The following is a 26,265-nucleotide window of genomic DNA, read 5'->3' on the forward strand; positions in this document are numbered from 1 at the left end:
TTGTGACGTGAGAAATTATTTAAAAAAAGAGATATATGGCGTAGCCGAAATATTGTAATTAAAACGAGGATGTTTTTGTTGATTGACGTTAGCAGGCGCTACCCAGGGGCGACTTCATGACGTGATGAAATTATCAATTTAAATATTTTTTTTCATTTTACATAGCGTAGCCGAGATAAGAAATTGCGTGGTGTTTCGAAATTTAACCGTGTAGGTAGCCACCTAGTTACAATATTATTTTTGTATTTGTATAACTCCTGTTTTATAATGTTTATGTATTTATCGCTATGAGAATTAAACTAAAGATAGTTTTTACTTTTAATCGCTATCCGTTTTTTAAATTATGTTTGTAACACTCAGTAATATTTATTTTTCAAGTATTCAATGTTATTTTTGCATTTTAATTAGTATTGTTAATATAAAGCGTATTTTTATTTATTCGAATTTACTAGACTGTTTTTATTACAAAAAATAAAAATGCATATTTCTCTATGTATTTTTCTGTTATAAACAATCTATTAAAATAATACACATCAAATTTCCATTGTCTGTTGATTTTATTTGCAATCTTCTTTTTTTTCGATGGTTAACACTCTAGGAAATTCAAAGACAATAAAATTTTTACTGTCATATATTGGCGAGCTCACACGCTATACGTAGCCCCTCTATTCAAATTTATTTTTCAAAAATATTTACAAAATATTATTAAATTAAAATCCTGCTGAGTTGCATACATACAACTCGTCAGCAGGTTCTTATAAATTACATTGATTATTCACACTTAACCTACATTAACAATAATTTTACTTGAAAAACAATTACAGATTACATTTTGAAAAATTAAAAACTATCAGTAATACAAAAAACTTTTTTCTAATAACCATAATTTGAACAAACGTCGAACTCCTGTATTTAACTAAGTATTTTTAATATTGTTTGGTAACATATGAAATATTTTAGGTATACTGCATTGCAGTGTCCTTTTGCCATATTTATTGCAGTATCTAGGAACAGCTAGCCCTTCCATACTAGTGAACCTGGTGTTGTAATCATGTACCAACTTGAGTTTATACTCGGAGTGCGACGCATGCTGACAAATTAATTTGTACCAAAGTAGAGCCCTAACAGATAATTTATTTACAGATTTATACATTAATGATATTGAAATATTGTGTGCGTGACAGAACTTTTTCAAATTTAATTGTCAAAAGTCTCCTTATTTTTTTTATTTATACATCTTTATACTTTTCATGTTTTGTAATTTTTTTTTGTTTTGATTTTCTTATAATTATCATTGACATTTTTTATTTTAATTATAAATGGTATATTTTTAAATATACATTTGTGTTTCAATTTTTATTATCATTAGTATATTTTCTAATTCATATTTATGTTTGATTTTTTAAATTATTATATTATAAATGAAATATTTTCGAATTTCAATTTATGCTTCAATTCTAAGTGTCATCGGTATGTTTTCTAATTTATATCTATTTTAAATTTTTTGATATGATTATTATTATTTGAATTTTTTTAAGCATTATTTAATGAAATGAAAAATAAACCTACGTCTACTAACGCAAACGAAATTTGCATGTTTACTTGGTCCACTGACTCATATACACATTAGTGACCGACCGATGTTTCGGTTTCTGTTTCGGCCGAAAATTGGACGAAACTTCTACTCAGCCGAAACCTTTGGTCCGGATGTGTCGAACTACGTTTGGCTGTACTCGGGTGCATTTTATGGCTCCTGACTGTGATCTTTAGTTTGCTTCAGCTTCGGCCGGTGAGCGTTGTTAGTTATATATATGTATATATTTCGATAATTTATAAAGCGCCATTTTTGTGAAAAAAAAAAAAAAATGTTTTATTTTGGGTACCTTACGAAATTTCATTATGGAATTCTACCAATTATCTGCATACACAATAAATAACAAATTGTGATTATTATACCAATGTCGTATGTATTGTTTATTGTTTCTGAACCATAATAAAAAAAAAAAAATGTTATTAGTTTTAGGCAGGCAGCTTTTGCTGATGCGCATATATCTCGTATACTGCTTTTTGTCTACGTTCTTCTGCCTTTAAAAAAGCGTCCAAATGGTTTTTAATCTGGTTGACCGAAATGAAATGGACCACCAGGCTTGGCAATTTATTCCAGTCTAAAACTACCCTGCTGAAAAGGAAATTTGGGACCATATAGACGATATTATGACCCTGTAAATTTGTGTTGGAATTTAATTGCTACATTTCATGCAGGGGGCGTTGTTTTATTTCTAAGTTTCTTTCAAAGTCAAATCATAAAATAGTTATCTTTATATATATATAATTCTTCTGTACGTGTGATGTCACTGAACTTCTCCTAAACGACTTAACCGATTTACGTGCGGTTTTCAGCGAAATGTAGATCTTTGCGCTGCGTGTGTTCGTAGATATAAAAATTTTCAATCGAATCTGTAAAAAAAAGTTAGAAGCATAAATATTTCTTTCATCGACCTACCAGGGTTGCATTCGCCGAGAATGCAAATACAAAAAAAAATGGAAGGATGTTGTTTTTTGTGTTAAAACAAGTTTGTTTTTGAATATTAACAAACAACGTTCGCTTTTTATGGATCCCAATCAGATTCTTTCCTTAAATTCCTTATTATTTCTTCCCATTTATTTCTTTTTACTGGATTTTTGGTAAAACTAAAAAAATATTAACTGAAGTGCACCCCTGTAGAGCCGAGTTTGACATTTGCAAAAAATAATTATATATTTGAAAATGAATTATTTTATGTTTCGAAATTCAACCGTAAACCTAGGTACATACTTAAATTCAATATTTGAATATGAATTATTTTGAGTTTTGGAATTCAAGCTTAAACAAGTACCTAGGTACCTACTGATCAACGAAAAGTCTTTTTCGAAGCTAATAGCAGGCAAGCCAACGTTCGGGCTGGACAACGTCTGTCGGGTCCGCTAGTATATTTATAACTTAAAAACAGCGAGCTGAACTACGGATACTAGAATGACTTAAAATATAATTAATTATCACCGTTGTCCTCTGGTTTTGGAAAATAAAAGTCTCCCTACATATTTCTGGTCCCCCTGTCATGCTTCTCGTCATTTGCCACCCCGATAGTCAAAATAAATTAATGACAACACTTGACATCCTAATACTGTGATGTAGCAATATGTTTCTCTTCTCCCTTTGAAAGATTTAATATCTCAAGAAGTTAAGGTATATTTCGAAACCCGTAAACATCCTGAATTAATCTTCTTATTTACTATTTTGGTATTCATGTATGTTGTGATACTTTTATTATTGTTCGGAAATGAATTTCCTTAATAAAAATAACGTTTAAACCCGCGGTTATACAACATTTTACGCAAACGAACGCAAAACCAAAGATTGCAGATAAAGTATGTGTACTAAGATTTGAATATACTAAAAATATTGATTGATTTCATAAAAGTTTGTTTAGTGTAATGATTGAGAACAGATGTTTTAAATCTAAAAATAACACTAAATTCAGCGTACAATAAGCGTTGTGTACTTTTTATTTGTTATCTAGAATATTACTTTGATTGTTTCTTATTTATTAAGCACAAACAGACAAACCATCACGCTGTTTCACCGTAGTCATAAAGGACAGAACGCCAAATCACTCTCTCTGCATACAGACTTCGATTCCTCTACATTCAAACATCTTCTCATGCACGACGCCGATTGTTCCTACTCTTGGCATGTCCATCTTCAAGTATTTGTTGGATTTGATCATGCCGTGTATTTCTCGGTCTTTCTTGTTTTCTGCGTCCATCAACATTCGCATAGTAGATCTTTTAGCCGTTCTTTCGCTGTCCATTCGCTTTGCATGTCCAAACCAAAGCATCACCTCTTTCTTGAGTTTGTCGATAATGCTTGTCTCCGTTTTTATTTTATTTTTATACTTATTGTTACAGTTGTGGCTGTGTATGCTTAAATTTATGTTAAAACATCTAATTGGATGGCAGACCTTATTATGTATTCTATTTTGTTTCTCTCTATGCACAAGTATTAAAATTGTAACCTGTACAGTGCGTTTGAATGCTTAATAAGCCCATGGTAATGTGTTGGTGCATGTCGGTAAACCAAATAAACATATAATTTTTGCGTGTGCAAGCACGCATATTTTAATGATTTTTATGAAAACTTTTTGCCACGCAAACAGAATCATCTGTTTCTATTCCAAATAAAATAAATAAATAAGTCAGTAAATACTTATCGTATAAAATTTATTTTTAATGCGCCCTTGGGAATATTTTTTTATTATGTATGTTTTTTAATTAAAAATTTTACAACAGGCCAGGAGGCCCAATCACAGTGGTGAATTACATCACAAAACACCCAGTAAAAAATCTAAATTAAAAAATCTAAATTACATTTCTTTGTGTAATATATTTTAGATTTTCTTATTTTTATTTTTGGTGAAATATTTTTTTACGTGGTTAGTATGAAGATGATAATTGTGTAGTTATTAGTATTTTAGAAATGTTTATTATTTATTGAAAAAGCACTTATGAAATTATCAAGTCGACTGAAAAACTAAAATTAAATAGATAATTAAACTATATCGCGCATTTGGGGCTATTTCTCAGAAAGAAGTACCAACATTCAATTAATGCTATAAGGAATAAAACAAAATAAATAAACGATCGAATATTTTTATTACAAAATTCGATTCGAACTACACTATTAGAGATTTATTTAAAAAATATAAAACACGTGTAATTGGTTCAAAAAAGTACACGGAACAAAATAATTTATGTATATTATGTTTTTTTTTTACCTATGTTTAAATCACATATAATCTACAAGACCGATCTTCTGGGTTTTCTTAAAGTATCGAATACATTACTGTCAGGAATAACATCATCATAATCATCTGTTTGTAAAATATATTCTTTTTTGTTATTCGCCCCGATATCTTTCTTTGATCTATGCAAAATGAGTTCAAGTGGACTTAAAGGACGATTTTGAACCACTTCAAATTTTTCTTCGAGCTCTTCAGAATTTTTGCCTTTTTTGTTATCGTTCATGGCCTTACTATTTATGGCAATGTTTTCATCGGTATTAGATGTGTTTGTATCAGTATCGTGTATTCTAACATTTGCTTTACTTTCATTGATTATCTTTTTTATTTTAAGCGCTGCTGGTCTTGTATCATTTAACAATTTTGATTCAATCAACTGAAAGTTTTCTGTATCATTCGATGATGATATTGCGTAATCTTCAGGTTCAAGATTAGAATTGGGTTTGGATGTAAGAGCTGGCAATAATAAGTTATTAGGTAATTTAAGTTTTATAAGTTCATTGTTAATATTCTCCGTTTGTGATTGATCAGCTTTGAAGATGTCTTGTAAAACAGATCTTCTCCTTCTTCCTGATATAACTCCTAGTTGAAGTAGAACAGGATTTGTTACTAAAGCTGCTGCAGCTCCAAGAAGTGCTACTCCAGCTAAGGGCAGAAGAATTCCTTTCAGAGCTAGGGTCTGTAAACAAACGAAAACACGAATGAAAAATAAAAAGGAGAGATCTACCGTTAAAGTTTTGAACAACATTACCTATAATAAATGATTACTATCAAGTTCAATTTTCTGCTACTTTTTTACGGTGTATTTGGCTTTATCATAGTTTATTTATGTAAAAAAGGACATATTAAAAAAAATCGATAGAACGTCTTCATTCACTCACGTTTTCGAATATAATTATCTATTTATTTACTATCTATATAAGCCCAGAGGGCTTTTACAAGACAGGTATAAAATAAAAATGAAAGAGTTTTAGGCATACCAAGTTAATTTGTAGGTACTAATATAATAAACAACAATAAGAATATGAATAAAGTATCAAATGACATTATGCTTTATAGATATAAAGATACAATATTGCATTAAAAAAAGTAGATACATAATTAAATGTGTTAAAATATTATAACAGTTTTAGGGAAAACATTAAAGTTTACAGTAGATATTATTGAAGTGTAAATAAGCAAAACAGAAAAGTCGAAGTGATTTTTACGGTTTTCGAATAAAGACAATTATTTTGATTATATTGCCGTAAGAACTTTTGCTCTGAAAACATATTAATTTCTCCGAACTCGATTCCGAGCCGGTGTAGTCTGACGATTGGAGAATTTATAAAATAATTATACAATAATACAAATTATTTTTTTCATCATAACCATTCCCTTTTCCGCACACAGTGGTGCATAGAGCACTACGTTTGTAAACCAACAAAAATTCAGCGTATTTCGATCGTCAATTAAATAAAGGTAAGGTGATCAGTCCTACGCTTTAGGCGCTAGCCTAGAAACAATGAAATATTGCAGTTAAGACCTAAGTTTTGGTTTCAGCCAATTTCGGCTAGTGAAACATTTTCAAAAAGGAAAAACAATATATGATTTTTAGAAGCAATTTTAAAAGTAATTAAAAGTTTGCACCCATTCAATTAAAAGTAGTTTAAAAGTGTAAAAACATGTCAAGCGTAGCTGAGAAAAAAGAAAGAATAACGAGTTTATCAAGTAATCTTTAAAATTTGGGAAAACAATATTAAGGAAGATTTTAAACCAAAGGTAGTAAAAATTTAATTAAAGCAATATTAGCAGCAGAATTAAAAATAACAATATCAAAGTATGTAATGTGATGTGATGTAAGAGAAAAAGGGTAAGAACTTATTATACTAGATCAGCGGGAGATTTATTCAATAGTTTTTACTACACTGTTTTTAAATAATTGTAATCCTGTATGATAGTTGAAAAATGTACTAAAAGTTGAACAAGATCTATGTAAAAACTAATTCTGACAAAAGTTTGTATTGACGTTAGGTATTCTAAAGGTTAAGTGATTTTGTAGGGCACGTAATGGACAGTTATTTTGAATTTTATTTAGGAGCTGGGACGAATCAGCTAGACTGTTTATAATTTTATAAAGGAAAGCGAGGTCCATTAATGTTCTTTTTTTCGTTTTTTCAAGATTAATAAGTTTGTGAAAGCGTGCAGATAAGTCTTGTAAATCTTTGAGATACAATAAACTGCTTCATGAAAAGTAAGGCATTTTGACTTATGTGATTGTTCCCCCCCATAGATAAATACTCCTTCATCATAGAAGTTGCGTATCATATAAAACCAACGTGCTGATTTCATATTATTCTTGTGTAAATACAATGATGAGGGTGTAAAGTGTTATTTCTACGTTAGTGAACTAATTAATGTCGTGACGAAGAGACGGGTACGTCTTGAAACCAGTAGACATAAAAAAAGCCAGTAAGTGGTTAAATACAAATATTTATAAACAATTATTTAAACGTTTGACCTCAAAGTTTATGCTTTAGTTAGTAACTTTTTAATCGATTATTTTTTTCTTTCCCTTGTTTTGACTTATTTTAACTTATTTAAATATCAACAATATTTTGAATTTGTCCAAATTTTTGTAGACAAGAACTGGATTCAACTCCCTAAGGAGCTGTTTATATTAACATGATTCAACAGAGATGAAGAACATTTAAGAGAAATTGAAATTGAAAAGAGAAATTGAAAAAAATAATATTTTCAGGCGTTGCCTAGTATGTAGGTGAAATAATTCAATTAGATGAATCTCACCCGCATAAATAAAGGTTTCAGCTTTTTAACTTCACAAACATCAACAGATGAAAGAATTGAAGGAATATAGATGTTCAAATATAGGCAGAATGGTGAATATTACACAGTGTGTAAAGTGGCCACTTAAACCAGCCATTGACAGGTCATAAGCCCTGTAGATGCCTAGACTTCTATATTACCTTCTCTTAAATGTTCTTCATCTCTGTTGTAATATGTTATTTAAATATGTTTCGGTGTCGCCCCAAACTAGATTAGATGCCCCAGCAAGACTTATTTTTCAGTTAAGTTCAGACATATTACTCCACTACTTCGGGAATTACACTGGCTACGTTTTCTCAAAGGGTGAAATACAAACTCTGTTGGCTTATGTATAAGACATTGCACAAGTCTGCTCCAGAATATCTAAGGGAACTATGCATTCCAGATGAACTGGCTGACAGGCGTCTCACGCTTAGATCAGCTTCATCTACGTCGAGAGGAAAAGTTATTATACCTCTACGCAAACGGCGCACTAAATTCGGCGAACGCGCATTTGCGGTCGCAGGCCCTACGGCATGGAATGCTCTCCCAGCAGAGGTGCGAAACTGTAAGAGTGAAGTGATGTTTCGGAAAAAAACTTAAAACCCACTTGTTCTCTAAATAATTTGAATAAATCCTTGGCATGTGATGACAAAGTACATTGTTTTTCTCAAATTACAAATGATAAAAGTTGAAATCAAATTGATTTATTTTTAAAATCATTTTGTTAAGCGCCCTTCAGGTACGCCATTTGCTTTAATTGTTGACTCCTTTCTTGCAGAATCACAGCATAAACTAGAACTATTTGAATATTATTTTAATTTTTATAATAATAAAAAAATATATAAAATTATACCTTTTTATTTTTCTTAAAAACAAAACGAAAACTAACTTGGGAACAATTTCACACACACAATAGGCTGCTTACGTACACGGTAATATAATAAAATAACGTGTAAAAGTGTGTCTGCTATTAGAATCGCGGCGCCTACTGTCGTCAGGTGTCTGCCGAATTGGGGAATCCCACGCCGGCACCAACCGGCGTAATTGTAAATCGGCGTTTACCCGTATTTAGGATATGTATTAAATAAACATGTTAAATTGTTCTTAGAATTTTGACACGGAACAAAAACAGTGTAAGTCACTCTCTAAGCACAAGAGTTAGTTTTTTTTGGAGAGTTACAGTGATAACATTTACTAGATGTGTAAAAGTAGAATATGTTTAGAATTTTACAAAAACATGTACTTTTTATGAAATTTATTAATAATAAAAAAAATATCTTCCATTATATTTGTGTTCATTTTACGCCAATTTTTTTTTATGTCGGTGTCTCTCGGAACGGAACCCCCTTAATATAATAGTAATTAGGCAACATATCTCTTCCTGAAAACTCTGCTTCATTGTTGTTTGGATTCACCTAGATGCAAAAATAAACACGAGGCGGACAAAACAATCAATGTTTGTAAATTATATATTTAGAACTTTCGATTTCATAACAGCGGCGAAGCAAACCAGGAATGCTATTCTGGTGAGCTCGCGATCGTCCAAATACTCTTCGCAACCGATATTACGAATTAGGAACCTCAGAACTGACAACATAGTGCATTGTAAACAAATGTTTATTGCGTTTTTATCTTGTCTCATGATTTTGATTATAAGGAAACGATTATCGTATTTTGTATTGGTATGCCTCATAACGATATTGAGTAAAAAATCGGCGTGGCAATCAGTTCATTGCTACGAAAAATTGCACGTCAAAAAAAAATTGCTTACTCGCAGTAAAAATTAAAGCATTTATTGTACGGCGAAGTTTCTCGAAAATGTATGGAAAAAAAAGATTTCAATGAAAAATAATCTACTTTGAAACGCCACAAGTTCACGTGAACAAGTGTTTACAGAACCTAATCAATCATGGCAATTATTCAATACCAAAAACACGTACGACTTTTCTCAGAGAAGTTTATCTTTTGTGGCCCCAAGAGTGTTCAATGTTCGTGTTTGAACAAAATGAGTTCTCCATGAACGCCATTTTCAGGAGAAGTGCAAAAGTTTGGATTTTATCTAAGGGAAGAGACCATTGCAGGAGACTGCTGCGAGACATTGCATAGATTTATATACCATTAAGCGTGTTGTCCAGATGAAACTAAAATTTATGTTTACGAAATAATTTTTATTTTTCGTATTCTTTAATAAAAGGCGTGCTTCCACTCATTATGTTGTATCCCAACCACTGGCGGCTCCTGACCGAAAACATTGGCAGTGCATTTTTTTACATGTTGTCAACTTGTATATTATTAAGTTCAATAATATTATAATAATATGATAGGTTTGACGTGATAAACGAGCAGTTGTGTGACGGCCCGCGCATCGGAACTAGAAACGCTAAATGCGCCCAACATAATACGCACGTTATAGTTAACTAAATTTATACTAATATCATGTCATTACGCATGTTCAAAGTGACATTTCAAACGAACTTCGAATCTGCGCATGCGTCGGCAATGCCCGGAATATGTATATTATCTTCTCCCTCTAACGCACAATTCATCGGTATGAAGCATTGTCTGTCTCGCTCAAATGACGATTTTAGGAGATATTATATAGTTCTTACAAATTCAGGGTATAAAATTGTGCAAAATAGAATATGCACTGGGTCGATTGCGCATGCGTAGACAAGATGCGAAAATCGTCCGCTAGAGTCGATTTCGCTAGATCTTTTGGCGCTAGTATTGAATATTATGATGTTTACGTGTATAATATTGCAACGAATCCCTGTCTCTTTCTACCTACTTATAACATATTTTTACTATAAATAAAATTACTGATTTATTTACACAAAGTTTTACTTGGCAGTGCACTGCACTTATGCACATACTAAGGAACCGCCTCTGATCCCAACTCAACACAGGAATCTTGGCCTCGTAGAGTTAGGGATACGTTTTTTTTTTGTAATATGTGTATTTGTATTAAAAAATAAATAAAATTAAAAGCGTTGTGATACATTCCGGTTTCAGGGTAGCCACGTTTTGCGACGTTTAGCGTGTTTTGACGGGTACGGGGCTCTACTTGCAAATGTCAGGAAAACTCTTCGACTTGAACTCGTGACGTCACAGGCGGCATAATTTCGGCGTTAAATGAAGAAAAGACAAAATTCGTTAATTTCAATACTTTTGTCAAATTAATGATACATAAATGCAATGAAACTGATATGGATAGTGACAAATGCACATGTAACTTTATAAAAAATATAAGATATCTAGGGATCGAAATCGATTGTACCCTGGACTGGACAATTCACATTGATAATGTTTCACCAAAAGCCTTGTTTATATATTTAATACTGTAAGAAACATTCTTGACAAAAAAACTTTAAATCAAGTAAACTATTCAATGTGCCAAACCATTATAGAATACGGAATAATTGCATGGGGTGGAGCCAGCAAAAGTACTATGCACACCTTTGAAATAGCACAAAAGTATGTACTCGAGGCTCTGCTCGGGGTCCCTATCAGAACACCCACAATAGAGGTGTTTGAACGGGTAGGTGTTTTGAACGTCAGGCAACTGTACGCTAGGGCACTTCTCGTTTACACACATAAAAATGGTGGAAGTAAATATAATATAATCTGTGCAACAAAATAAAAAAAGAAACGACTATTCGTGCCACATAAAATGACAACATCGTTTGGTCAGAGGAGTACAGAGGTGTACCTTGCTCTCAAACTTTACAACACTATACCTCTTGATTTAAAATTAAATACAAACAAACAAAAAACCTAATTATTTGTTAAAAAGTGGCTTCTGGATTTGGGTCCCGAAAACTGCCTTGAAATGGTCACCCCACCAAAACAGTAGTCTAATTGAACGTAGTTATGCAGAAAGCAGCCAGCCATAGAAAAGTGAAACTGAGATAATAGCACTTTTATGAAAAGAGTCAATAATGAAATCTACACAACAGTTGGAATGTTTTTGACTTTGACAAATGATAAACAATGAATACATCAGGTTTTTTTTTATATTACAAACAAAAATTTAATTATGTAATTGACCAGTTTAAATGATTTCTAAAGTAACGTAAAATTTTATGAAGAAGAAGAGAAGAACGTAAGAAATGCCGTTTTTGTGATCGACACTATTTTCAAAAGGTGATTATTACAGTTTTTAGCATAAAAACGGTCCGGCAGTTTTTATCAGAACATAGAATTAACCTTATTGCACTCGATAACACCAATATCGCCGTTTTTCAAAATTGTGGACTGGCTGCTTTCTGCATAACAACGTTCAATTGTTGCATGTCTGCCATTTATATTTTATGTTTAAGCTTGTGTTAGGGACGCGGTTGTTAATTTTTTTTAAGTTTGCTATTTGCAATTAGCAAAAAATGACAAATCTGCTTTCCTTCCATACTTTTACTTTAATCTTGATACCATACTTTTTATAAATCTTGATATTTTTATGTTTTTTCATTATGTATTTTTGTATTATTTAATTAAGTACTTACTCTTTTTTGGAATATAATTTATTACTCGTATTTCTTACTATATTATATAGTAGGTTTCTAGAAATCATATCTCAAATATCATCTCAATTTTGCTTTTATGCAGGTATAATTTTTTTTCCATTGATTTCAATGAGACTGTTATTTTGTTTTTTTTTCAATACTACTATATTTTATTGATTTTAACGATACAATAGTATCGTTAAATAATAGTTAAGTATATTTGATTATGTACGAATATAAATTTTTATAATTTACATTTTATTTATTTTTTATTTTAAAGAAACAAACAGTCGACAAAGATATAATAACATTTAAAAAAATACAGTTTAAAGATAGACCAGCAAAGTTTCTTATTAAAAATCATACATATTATTAAATTGTGTTACAACAAAAGGATGTGTTTATCTGTATTTGTATGAGAGTAAGTGTAGATGTGTGTTTATGTGTATTAGTGTGGGAGTAAGTGTTCAGGAGTGTGCATCATTAAATAGTAAGTGGGATCGTATCGCAGCCAGAAATAATAAGTCTTAGTTTATTTTTAAATAAATTAAGGGGTATGTAAAATATATCAATACATGAAAAAAAAAATATAGTTAGAGCAAGAACGATAGAGGAAAGAGTGTTGTGAAACACAGTTAGTGCTACAGACTGGCAGATGGAATAAATACTTATTTCTTGTTACGCGAAAGGGGACATTAAGATTAATTTTGGAGAGTAGGTTAAAAGAGTCTACTTTATTATTTAATAATTTATGTAAATAGCATAATTCAGATACAGTGCTTCTATTTTCAAGGGTAAAAAATCTATTTTAATGTTTTTATCTGATCATATTTTTTGCATTGTATTCTTTGGAATTTTATTATTCATAACTTATACCTTGTTTTTCTAAATTGATATTCTATCGCATCACATATTATTAAAATTTAATCTAATTCATTTTACTATTAATTTTTTATTGTTTATTATTATGGCTTGACACGGGCATAGCCTAAAAAACCTTAATAAGTTCATTTTTATTTAAACGAGTGTAATGTAATGAATAAATAAAATGAATTTATCCAGTGTTATTTATTATATTACATTAATTTATTGTGTATTTGTACTAGAACATAAAATAAAAATAATGTAAATAAATTCCTCGACACGGGTTATGCCCAGTGATGTGTTAATATAGACAAGAAAAATATGAAGTTTTATGTGAAATAAATAAAATAAATATACAAAACGTAAAATAATCATGTCAATGATAAAACGATGCATATTTTTTAAATTTGTCTTTGTTTGATAGTTTATTAAAAAAATAAAAAATAAATCCCAAAAATGTCAAGTATGTTTATCTTCAAAATAAATATAGCCGCATAACACGAGCTTTTTTCTATGGATTTTGTAGCAACGTTAGGAACATAATAAATCTTCAGTTTATTGCCTGCATTAAATGTTTGAAGTTGTAAACGGTTCATTGTTTTGAATGGACTGGATGGCAATAACTTTCACCAGTGATAATGGGCGAACAACGTTTTCAATAACCCGAGAATAGAATGACACAGTTGTGTGTTTTGTTAGTATTATGTTATGTACATAAATGTGTATGTTACTTAGCCATTTCATGTTTTCAATGAAGATTTAAACTTTCCAAAAATGTGCTAATGCTTTTTACTTTATTGTTTTAAGAAATATTTTCGCTCTAATGATTTACCCAAATATTAAAATATTTAGGACGATTTTCAAATTTTTCTTATACAAACAAACAAACTGGCACGCCGTTTCCCCGTAGGGATAGGCAGAAAGGATAGAACGCCATATCACTCTATCTTTGTATAAAGACCTCCCTTCCTCTACATTCATTCATCTTCTTATGCGTGTACGTCGATTATTCCTTCTTTTGACATGTCCATCTTCAAGTATTTGATGAACTTGATTGTGCCATGTCTTTCTCGGCATTCCTCGTTTTCTGCATCCATCAACATTCGCATCGTAGATCCTTTTAGCCGTTCTTTCGTTATCCATTTGCTCTACATGTCCAAACCAACGCAGCACCCCTTTCTTGATTCTGTCGATAATGCACATCTCAGCCTTATGCAGTTCACGGATCTCGACATTTGTGCACCTATCATACATCGTTTTACCACACATTCGCCCGAGGGATCGCATTTCGACAGTATTTAAATTACTTTTATCATCATTTTTCTAATTCCATACTTCGTTCCCATACATTAGAGTTGGCACTAGAACTCCATTGTGAACTGCTTGTTTAGCCTCCTGCGATAAACATTTGTTTGCCAAAGTAGATTTCAGTGCACCGTTCACCCTGTTCCCGGCACTCACCCTCCTTTCAATGTCTTTCTCGGTCTTTCCATCCCTAGTAAACATACCTCCCAGATACACGAATTCTTCTACCTGATTCAGAACATCTCCGTTCACACTGATCTCACATTTAGTTATATTTTCATCCCTTTCAAAAACCATCACTTTCGATTTATCAACATTCATAAGCAAGTCGCTTTTCTTGCATACCTCGTAGACTTTTGTTACCAAGAATTACAGGTCTTCTTTGCTGCTCGCAAGAAGCACGGCATAATCCGCATACAGAATACACTTTTTGCTATAAAATGAGAAATAATTTGTAGTAGAGTGGGGTTCGAAACTCGGATCCGTGGTTACGCGACACTCAGGACCACAACCTTGCTCAACAAACTTCATAATTTCTTAATCTGCATCGATAGTGCATTTGGCACTGGCAAAAAATCCCCGATTAAAAGACTCCAGGAACTCACCAATAATTATTCCCACGTATCGGATATATTCTGTGTAGGGTATTGTTCTTATATAACAAACCTATTGAACTTTTTCAAAAATGATGAATGGTAATTAAACCCTTAGTATAAGCATTATATGAAACAGTACTTTTTGATTTGATCCTTCAAAATGTGTTATTATTTAATTTGATTTTTACATTTATTTTTTGATTGTTTTTTACTTCTACTGAATGCGTTATATACATTTTAGGTTAATTTTTGTTTCTAAATCTTGGGTAAAAAGTAATGTATGTTTAAAAAAAAAATAAAACGAATGTATTATAAGTTTTTTAAAAAGAAATTTTGCCGGACACATTTGATTTTTTTTTTTATATAAGTTAAGGCAACCCATCATAAAAATAATGATTTGTGCCACCTGGAGTGCTTTAAACATTTTTTAAAAATAATCAAATGTATTATATCAGTTAAATTTTTTTTACAAAATAAAAAATAAAATATCCCGATAATTTGTCACACGAAGGTAAAATAATACTCAAATTATTGATAGTTAAACGAAAAAGTAGATACAAATTGACAACGATTTCAGGTGTAGCTTAGTTAGGGAAATAAAACAGGCAGATTGCATTGCAAAATGCAAAAAAAAACGTCTACGTTGCGATTACAACACCAATGTCGGGATTCGGTTTGTGGTCCCATGGCTAGTATCGCAGATTCACGGATCAGAGGTTCGAGGTTCAAACCCTACTCTAGACTCCAACTTGATTTTTTCTGATAGTGAATTATATTCAACTTGTTGACAATAGCCCCCTAAATTGATATATTAGGGGCAAATTGTAAAAAAGATTTTTTTTTTAAATGCAAAAACGTAGTGCCATATGCTCATTATATGCGAATAAAGAAATGATGATGATAATCCAGTCGGGAAGAATCTGAGGTTTCTAACGCGATAATTTGGCGTTCCTTACATGGTGATCTGGTCCATGGTGCTGGGGGATGTACCCATAGTGAGGGGCAGGTTCCCTGTGGTCCTGGTACTCGAACCCCCCGTCATAGTTAGGATGGTGGGAGAAGCCGCCCCCTGTTCCCCTGTCGGGGACCGGGGGTCCATAATGAGGCGTTTGGTCGAAGTCTTGATAACCGTAACCTGCAACTGAAATTTTTAAAAATGTGATGCAGTCATCATCATCTTCATCATCATCATCGTCGTCATAGTCGTCATCGTCATCGTCGTCATCGTCGTAATCGTCATCGTCGTCATTGTCGTCATCGTAGTCATCGTCACCACCGTTGTCATTGTCATAGTCGTCATAGCCGTCGTCGTCGTCATCGTCGTCGTCATAGTCGTCATCGACGTCATCGTCGTCATCGTCGTCATCGTCGTCATCGTTGTTATCGTCGTCATCGTCGTCATCGTCATCAACATCATAAAAAAATATACCATCTACGTACATACTTTCCTCCGTTTCGGTGAATCAATGAAGTTTTCAGGAGAGAATAGACACGAAATGGAAACTTTAAAAGTGAAAAATCGCCTACTAAATAAAACATTCTCGTAAACCTTGCCGGGAATCATACCGAAGACCTGAGGCGTGGTAGGCAAATGCGCTAACCACTAAACTATCAGAGTACTCGGGATGAAATAACTTGAGAGTAGCTAAAACAAGAGAAAATTCATTCGAATGAAAATAATCGAATGCTAAAATCATTCGAATGAAAGTCTGAATGCACTAATTTATTCGAATAAATTAGTAATTGAATATACGAATGAATGGATGAGTGAATTTATCGAATTGATTTATTTGAAAATATAATTAACAATTTAAAATTCAAATAATGATTAGTTCTTCACTTTTGCTTTAACTCTTTACTCTTGTGTGTATAATTATTTTTAAAATTTATTATTGTTTAATATTAATATTTATATGAACGAAGAAGTAACTTTAACTTTAACATTCCTTTTAAAGCACTTTCTTTTTTTTCATCTTCTCTTTCTCTTTTTTAAAACCTGCTGTTTTCTTTTCTCGATGTTTTTGTTCTTTTTTTAATATTATGTTATTTTTTTCACTGGTTTTACTGTAATTATGTAAAAGGTTCATGGAGCCGTAAATAAATAAATATGAACAATGTAAGGAACTCACAGATCTTGTAAAATCCGTGACCACCCCCCACCCCCTCTTTCAGATTTATGAATCTCGCAGCTTCTCCCCTCCTTCATGAAGACCACAAGCCAACGAATGATTCATTTACTGATTATTTTCATCTCTAGTTAAAAGTTATAAAACAGGGAAAAACTTTTATAGTGAAAAATCCAAATCAAGCAGGCATTAGTATTTAAATGTCAAAATGTTATGAATCTGCAGTTACTTCATTGTTTAATCCGATCGAAAATATGTCAAAAAAAATACCCGCATCTTCAGCTGGGGCGTAGAAACCATAATATCCCCTATCATACTGTCCGCTTCCAGATAAACTGCTATCTCTGTCCTGCAAACAACAAAATCATATTTAGAGAATCTCTAAATGTTCGCAGGCAGGTACTGGAACTTCATGGATTTATGATAGATATTAGATTATAGATACGAGTACATTTATTATGAAGTCAACAGATGGAAGAGTTAAGGAAATGAATATGTTGTAAATTCATAGACTTCCATATTCCCTTCTCAAAAACGTTTCCCCTCTCTGTTGCAACAAATTTATTAATCGATTAATAATGTGATCTTACTGTAATTTAATTTTTGTTATTGTATTTTTTTTATGTGTTAAAATTGTTTTTTGTACCGTAACCCGGGGTGACTTTACGCCATAGCAAGCAATGATCGTGGATATTAGAAAATACTACCCAACGTATCACAAAAAAAGAGTCATATTTAAATGGAAGAAAAATGTGCGTTTATCATATTTACTGAGTAAAAACCAAAAATATATAAGCAGATTTTTTTTTCATTATTTGGAGCAATGTATCTTTTATAATGGGATATTTTGCGCCGAATTAAAAGACAAACATACAAACTACATCACGCTGTTTCCCCGTAAGGGTAGGCAGAGAGAATAGAACGCCACATCACTCTATCTTTGCATACAGATCTCGCTTCCTCTACATTCATACATATTCTCATGCACGCCCGCCGATTATTCCGACTTTTAACATGTCCACCTTCAAATATTTGTTGGATTTGGTCATGCCATATATTTCTCGGTCTTCCTTTCTTTCTGCATCCAACATTCGCACTGTAAATATTTTTAGCCGTTCTTTCGCTGTCCATTCGCTCGACGTGTCCAAACCAACGCAGGGCTCCTTTCTTGAATTTGCAGATAATGCTTATCGAATGAATGAATTACAAAATCATATAAATGATGTTTTGACGCAATGTATACTTTTGTGTCAAAACATTTTCTATAAAAGGTGAGCACACGTTAAAATGTCAGCAATAATACTTTTAAATGAGAAATATCACGTTGACATATTACCATACTACTAACCTCAGGGTTGCCGGGGTAATTTAAAAAAAAATAATATTTATTGTTTAGACATAAAATTACTTGCAATAAAGTATATTTTTGGCGCAGACACCTCATTATTACAATTAATTTATTTATTCTTTTACATTATTTGTATTTTTTTTGTGTCCCGTGCCGAGGGAAACATTTTACAAAATGTGAAACATGCCTAAAATTAGCTATTTAACAAAGTAAACATAATGATAACAATAAAAAAAAACGTAATTAATCCAATTAACCTAATGATCGTTAACATAAAAAACAGTAAAATTACTAAAATAATCATAAAACATAACCAATTTATATAGACCAATAGAACCAATTTCATAAACAGTACACATATTTTACCTATTTGGCTTGATCCACTCATTGGTAAAACTATTGTTTTTTTACATAACTTATAATGTGTTTGCATTTACATTTTTATTTTTTCCTCTTTTTCTGTGACGCTGATTTTTACTTTTTTAACTTGCTTTGCAGCATGTCTTTTAATACACATTAAAAAAAACTTATCTGCTATATTATATGTTTGTATTTACCTGTGTTATTTAGACCTTTGGGCGTATTGTGAAATTTAATAAAAAGAGGATATTTAAAAAAAAGCAATCATAGATAAACTGATCGTTTGGCATAGTGAAACAAAATTAAGTGGCATTGTTCTATAACAATACGCGTAAATATCCAATTGGGATGAATGGATCATGCAAATGCTTCACTTCTCGTACAAATGGACCAATTTCGTTGATGAAGTGAATTCAATTGGCGCCGAACTGTCATGGGATGATGTCGTTAGGCACTATTATGAATGAATAAAACGACCTTCTCCATTATTCAAATGGATTGACAAACTATGAGCGGGGAATGGGCATAAAATATGAAAAACATACTGAATGCCAATTTTAATTTTACAACAATCCTTCGTAAAACAAAAATCTAGTACCTTTTAACAAATACACAAGAGTCTAGATAGTTAATTTGTAGTGTAGTTGTCTAGTAAGTAGGTGAAATAATTCAATTAGATGAATCGCACACGCATAAATAAAGGTTTCAACTCTTTAACTTCAGAAACATCAACAGACGAAAGAATTGAAGGAATTTAAAATACACATTTGGTCATGATATTCACAATTACAGTACGCGTTACTCAGGGAATCTTCATGTGTCTAAGTTTCGCTCAACGAAGTTCGGAAGAAGGTCTCTGGAAAATATTGGCCATTCCGAATTTAATAAACTGCCCGATGAGCTAAAACACGAAAAGTCGAATAGAAAATCCAAAAGTGTCGCAATTAAAAATATTACTTAAATCTTGTTGATAGTGATAATTATTAATTTAATTTATATAGATGGTGTAAAGTACTGTAATTTATGTTTCTTAAACAATGTTTTCTTACTATTTCGGATGTATTAACTATGTATGATATTATGTATTGTCACAAAAATGTTTTCTTTATATGTACGGTCCCAAATGAGTTTTTTTTTAATAACTTCTGGGAGTATAATATGAACTATGATATGTACGAGTATTATATGTTTTATTAACAATAAAAAAAAATATAGATGCTCAAATATGGACAGAAAGGTGAATGTTGCACAGTGTGTAAAGTGGCCACTTAAACTAGCCAATGACAGGTCATAAGCCCTGTAGATGCCTAGACATCTATATTACCTTTCCTAAAATGTTCTTCTTCTCTGTTGTGATATGTTAATATTAACAGCCTCAGGGAGTTGAATACAGTCCTTGTATACAAGAATTTGGATAGACCCAAAATATTGTTGATAAATCCACCTGGTCCATGAAGATGTATAGAAATCGAAAAAATAAGATCTTCAGGATTTGTCTGGTATTTAGGTGAAATAATTCAATAATCATACATTTCTAGCTTATTCCACATTCATACATCTTGTCATACGTGCCCCTCGGTTCTGCCTGCTTTTGACATGACCAGACTTAAGATTTTGGTTTATCTGATCATGCCACGTCTTCCTTGGTTGTCCTCGTCTCACGTAACCGTTGATTTTCGCCATATTTACTTGTTTTACCATTTTTTGGTCATCCATTCATTTTACATGACCAAACCATCTCAGAGACCCTTTCTTAATATTATCAATTATACCTGACTCAGATCCACACTCTCGCCTGATTTCAATACATGGACCACTGTATGAAAGACATAATAATGTATAGGTATTGGAGCAAAAATGCATAATTTTTCAGTAAGCTGCTTGCTGTACGGTGATGATGCAGTTTTTATGGCAAGCAGCAAGGAGGATTTCCAAAAAATAGTCTCTAGAATGTATGATGTATGCCTGGAGAGTGGAGAGCGAATTGGTGATAAACGAAAGTAAGTCAAAAGTGATGTTATTTAAAAGGGGAAGTGAGGTTACTGACAGCATAATAAATATAAACGACGAATGTCTCAAACAAGTAGATGAATTTGTGTATTTGGAAAGCATGTTTTTAAGAGATGCAAGAGTAGCAAAAGTTGTTGTAAGAAAAGTGAATGCGGGCAGCAAAATGAACGGCGCACTAAGCACAGTAATTGCTAATAAAAATATGTCAGTCAAAGCTAAACTGGGACTGCACTACGGAGTTTTAGACCCAACACTTATGTATGGAAGTGAAACATGGTACTAGCAGAGGAAAGATGAGAGCCGATTGAACGCGGTCGATACGCGATCTCTTAGATGAATGTGTGGGAAATCAATGTATGACAAGGTTACAGTTTGGGTAGGTAGGAAGAAATTGCCTTAAGGCAATATGCCCGCTTTTATATTTATAAAAAATGTATATTGAGTTTTTCTACTGACATTTCTTGGTGGAACTGCATTTTAATTATAATAATAAAAATATTTAATAGTTTTATTCCACTTTAATTTATTATTATTTTTTTTTTTATATTTTTTTTTTCCTAGTGACCGGGTTTCGTCGTGACCAACATCTGACCAGTTTACATCTCACCAGTCTGACGATGTCGGTCACGACGAAACCCGGTCACTGGTAAAAAAAAAAAAAAGTGGAATAAAACTATAAAGTATTTTTATTATTATAATTAAATTGTATTTGTATAAAAAGTGTTAAATAAATATAAATATCTCCACATGTTTTTCTTTTTCAAGATTTTTACCTGAGACTAGCCATTGAGTCGAAAACACTCCTCCAGGATTCAAATTTTAATTTACACTCAGGACTGTATTTTTTATTTGTCCGGACGCAGAATTACAATTATTCATGCGCGTTTATATTCACACTCGTTTACACACACTTCCTTGAGAGGAGTTTCCTGCATTCACACATAATAATTATTAGTATCGATTTAATTAATAATCAAGAATGCTGTGGACTAGATACTGGATTGGCTTACCTTGATATGGACGCGATCTTTATGCCTTAAGTCATCTAGAGGTTCTCTGTACCGTGAGGTACGATCATCACGTTCTTTGCTACTCTGGAACACCTTTGTCTTGTACAAAACAAAGAAATATTACAATCAAATTAATAAAATCGGACCTTTGTATTAGGAAAAATACACGTCAAAGAAAATCTACTCTAAGGTCAGCATTTGATTCAGGAAGAGGAAAACTTGTCGAAATCCGACGCTCCCCAAACACTAGATTTGGAGATCGTGCTTTTGCTCTTGCCGGCCCTTCTGTCTGGAACCAATTGCGTTTAAACTCACGAATCATTGACAGTCAGTTCAGATCCAACTAAAATTTACTTATCACACTCAATTTTAAATCAGAAAATATAATACGTCACTTTAGTTTAGTTAGGATGTAAGTTTACGTATACAATTGTAAAGCGCCCTTGAGGTAATTTTTCACAAAAATGGTGCTATATAAATCAGCCAATTATTATTATTATTATTATTGACACATTTATAAATTGCATTATTTACCATTTAATTTAGGTGAATATACCTGAAAAATAAGTATGGTACATTTCTGGTTATAACTGCGTGTCCTAGTAATAATAAAAAAAATATTTTAGATGGTGAGACAAGTTTACTAATTGTTTTTAGATAAATGATTAATATATTTGCATTACTTTGATTAAAACATAAGTGTACATTTTTAATAAATGTCATTTAATGTCTTCTATCATTCGTAAAATACTAATAGGAACTTACGTACCTACTAAGTATTCTGTCGTCATAAGCTAAGAGACGTTTTTTGTCAAAAATTACAAAATGAGTTAAATATGTGGTAATAAATTAAGTTCATTCATTAGTCACATAAACAACATATTTAGTAAATCACTGAAAACGTTAGGTTTCATGTTACTTGTGACTAAGGAATTCAAAAACATAGGCACTTTGAAGTTGATGTATACTTCATTAGTGAGAGGCCAGTTAGAGTACAACTCTACAACGTGGACTCCTTAGGTACTAAAAGAGGGAAATATTATATACTACGAATACCGATTGAAATGTATGCAATAGATTGAGAATAATTAATTGTATTTTTAAAATCAATATGGATATTGTGGAGAAATATTTTCACACATAAATATAAAAAAGAAATTCAATAAAAATACGTTCGTAGAAAAACGCGACGTGTTTGACCTTGGTTGTTGTGACGTCAAGGTTCGTGATATTGTTCTACAAAAATTTCAACGGCCACGAAAAAAAAACATGAATCGTGTCGTATTAGGGGCGTGGCCAATCGAATCCCATTTTTTGCTGGAATTTAAAATTACAAATATAAAAGTATTTTTAATGCTACTAACAATTAGCAAAATCATTTTTTTTATTGGATAGTATTTCATTGTCCTTTATTTCTTTAAAATATGATATTCCCCTATTGTATTAATAGTAAACGCGGTCTCACTTTTCTTCATACATGTCCACCCTCATTCCAATATAATACCCACTCACCCATCCTCTCACACACTTACACTCACACAAATACACTAGTATGTATTGTACGCGTATTTAATGTATTTCTGTCATTGGTTTTATTCTCTGCATATTTTGTTTGTTATATTTTTTTTACATGTATTACTGTTGATATCCCCAATAAATAATTTTTTTTAAATTTTAAAAATGTATTCCTGATTTTTTCCCTTCTAGAGCAATGATTATTTTTACGCACTATAGATCAGTGTTTCTTAACCGTATTGAAAGAATCGCTCCCTTTACTACGATAAAATTATCTAGCGCCCCCCCTCCCCCCGAACAAAAATCGCAATAATTTTTTTACACTTTTCTCTATGTAGGTATGTATTGTATCCAATGTATTTCCTACTACAAAATGATAATATTCTAATAATGTTCTAAAGAAAATTCAATGCCTAGGAACAAATAAACATGAATCGTGACGTATTAGGGGCGTGGCCGAAAAAATGACAGTTTTCGTGGGAATTCAAAATTACAAATTTAAAAATATCTTTTATGCTACTAAAAATTAGCAAAAAAAAAGTTTTTTTCTGTACAGTATTTTATAGAACTTAACTTTGAAAATGTATAAAGAAAAACCGTGATATTTCCCTATTGTCACTAAAATTCACTGAAAAGAGTCCGAAAAAAATTTCTTAAGGTACCCATATAAATTTTAAACTTGGAATTAGTTATGAATTTTTATTAAACACATTAAATTTGTTAAAACTTAACGATAGGAAAAAAATTATAGACCTATTAAATTGATTAACAAATAACAACAGGGATGGAGAATACCTTAAATAAGGGAATATGGAAGTCTAGGCGTTTACAGGGCTTACGACCTGTCTGGTTTAGCTGGTTTAAGTGGCCACTTTACACACTGTGTAACATTCACCATTTCGCCCATGTTTGAACATCCATATTTCTTCAATTCTTGCATTTGTTGATTTTAGTAAAGTTAAAGAGCTGAAACCTTTATTGTTGTGTAGATATTTATCTGACTGAATTATTTCACATACTAGGAAACGCCTGAAAACAATTTTTAAATTTTTAAACTTCTTCTTGGACCAGTTGGGTACATTACAATATTTGTGTTTGTCCAAATGTTCGTAGACAAGCTCAAATATTGTTATTAAATTGATTTAAAATTGTAAATTCAATATAGGATTTCCCAGAACTGTCATCTCTCATCAACTTCAGGGTGCCTAGAAGAATAACCAGACAGGTGCCAGCGTTTTATAGCAACAACTCACGGACGGCTCCAGGATATATTCAGTGCGCGGTATTGTTTTTATAGAACAAACATATTGATCTTTTTTAAATATGGCGAATGCTAATGAAACCTTTAGTGTAACTATTTTAATATGAGACAGTACTTTATGATTTTTTAGTCATATTAATCCTTTAAAATATTTAAATATTTAATTTGATTTGTACATTTATTTATTTATTATTTTTTTAAAGAAATATTTGCGCTCTTAAAATTTACCCAAATATTTAATTTTGAGGGCCATTTTCAACGAGTTGTAAATGACTCACTATTAGGAAATGGGAATAAAGTTGGGGTAGAGTGGGATTTAAACCACAGGCCTTTGAGCCGCGAGTCCGAGACACTAGCCACGGGACCACAATCAGAATTATTTCCGTTTTAAACTTCTACTGAATGTGTAATATAATTTTTAGGTTTAATTTTTTTTTTAAATCTTAGGTAAAAAGTAAAGTATGTTATTTTTAAAATTATTAAACCAAATATGTTCAGATTATAAGTTTTCTGAAAGGCAATTTTGCCGTTTATGTTAATAAAATAATAATCTACAAAAAAATCAAACCATTTGGTTTATAGCAATAAGTAGTAAAAAATATTTTAGTATAAAAAACTATATGTTTTTAAAGTAAAATACATAATTATTAAGTTTGTGTATGTAGTAAACGTCCATATTTATATGTATATTATGTAGAGCCTTAACTACACTTGCCTACTTGACAAGGCGTCAGGTTCTCGATGTCCTGGACGTCCACTGCTGACTGTTCGTCCGCAATTCATGTCAGAACTACGGGACGCGAACCTTACTAGATAGGATGCTAAGGAGCTGGCAGCCGACAGAAATGCCTGGAGAATCTTCGTAGACAACATATTATGCTTCAACTAGAGAGTGGACATGGAATGTGGATAGTGATGTAGTCTATACTCTAACATAATAAACTATACACACTACATTACAGGAAGATAATATAAATTAGTACTGTGTATAATATATTTAGTTTTAACTTTATTATTATGCGAGGATCTGACGGGGTAGTTGGCTGTGATCTTGTTCATATAGGTCTTCTGTGGATGTTAATCTCGGCATTATACTAGCGATATAAGGATCAAAATAAAATTATTTCGTGTTAACAATAAATCAGTGTGTTTTGTTTTTTATACGAAAAAAATATATATTATGAACGAAAACTCAGTAAACTTCTGTCATCAAGTGGAAGAAGTTTGGTTTGTTGCGTCACTTACAGCTTACGCCTCCCAAAAGCCTTGACTACGCTTGGCTACTTTACAATGCATCAGGTTCTCCGGTCCTGGATGTTCACTGCTGACAATTCGTCGGCAATTCCTTTTAGAACCAGTACGCAGATCTGAGATGGAAGAGCGGAGAGCACACAGGAATCAATCGATGAAAGAACATGAAGGCTTTTTGTAGACACCATTTTATCGAAACAGGGAGTGGACATGGTATACCTTGTGATTTAAAAAAGGAAGAATGATCATAACTTATACGTACATCTTCCTGAAAATCATTATAATTTCTTCTGTTGTCTTCTCTCTTCAGTTTACTTTCACTCTTGTTCCCATTGGTGATAGCCAGCACACAGTTCACCCAATCGAAAGCGATAAAAACGAAAATAAGAATTGGAACACGCATTTTCCCGCCGAATATAAAAAAGCCGACACAATTTTTTCACCACGTCGTCACATTTCCCACGTATGACTGGG

General features: G+C 32.0%; 1 protein-coding gene across 3 annotated transcripts; it reads right to left on the reverse strand.

The window, feature by feature from the left end:
• Positions 1-4,673: 4,673 nt before the first annotated feature.
• On the reverse strand, positions 4,674-26,265 carry LOC148272372 (uncharacterized). Of its 3 annotated transcripts, none has more exons than XM_088240130.1 (5): positions 26,054-26,265; positions 21,765-21,863; positions 17,307-17,385; positions 15,867-16,051; positions 4,674-5,517 (listed from the first exon to the last, which is right to left on the reverse strand). In XM_088240130.1, the coding sequence occupies exons 1-5, from the start codon at positions 26,192-26,194 to the stop codon at positions 4,837-4,839; spliced, it is 1,185 nt and encodes a 394-aa protein (XP_088096256.1). In that variant the 5' UTR covers positions 26,195-26,265; the 3' UTR covers positions 4,674-4,836. The 3 variants fall into 3 exon arrangements, with proteins under 3 accessions (XP_088096256.1, XP_088096258.1, XP_088096257.1); XM_088240132.1 differs by having other exon boundaries at positions 21,765-21,857; positions 26,054-26,251; XM_088240131.1 differs by having other exon boundaries at positions 15,867-16,045; positions 26,054-26,251.

The sequence above is a fragment of the Micrasema longulum genome, unplaced genomic scaffold, assembly GCF_059751315.1.
Source record: "Micrasema longulum isolate JH-2025_06_02 unplaced genomic scaffold, ASM5975131v1 h1tg002352l, whole genome shotgun sequence".
NCBI classification, from domain to species: Eukaryota; Metazoa; Arthropoda; class Insecta; order Trichoptera; family Brachycentridae; genus Micrasema; species Micrasema longulum.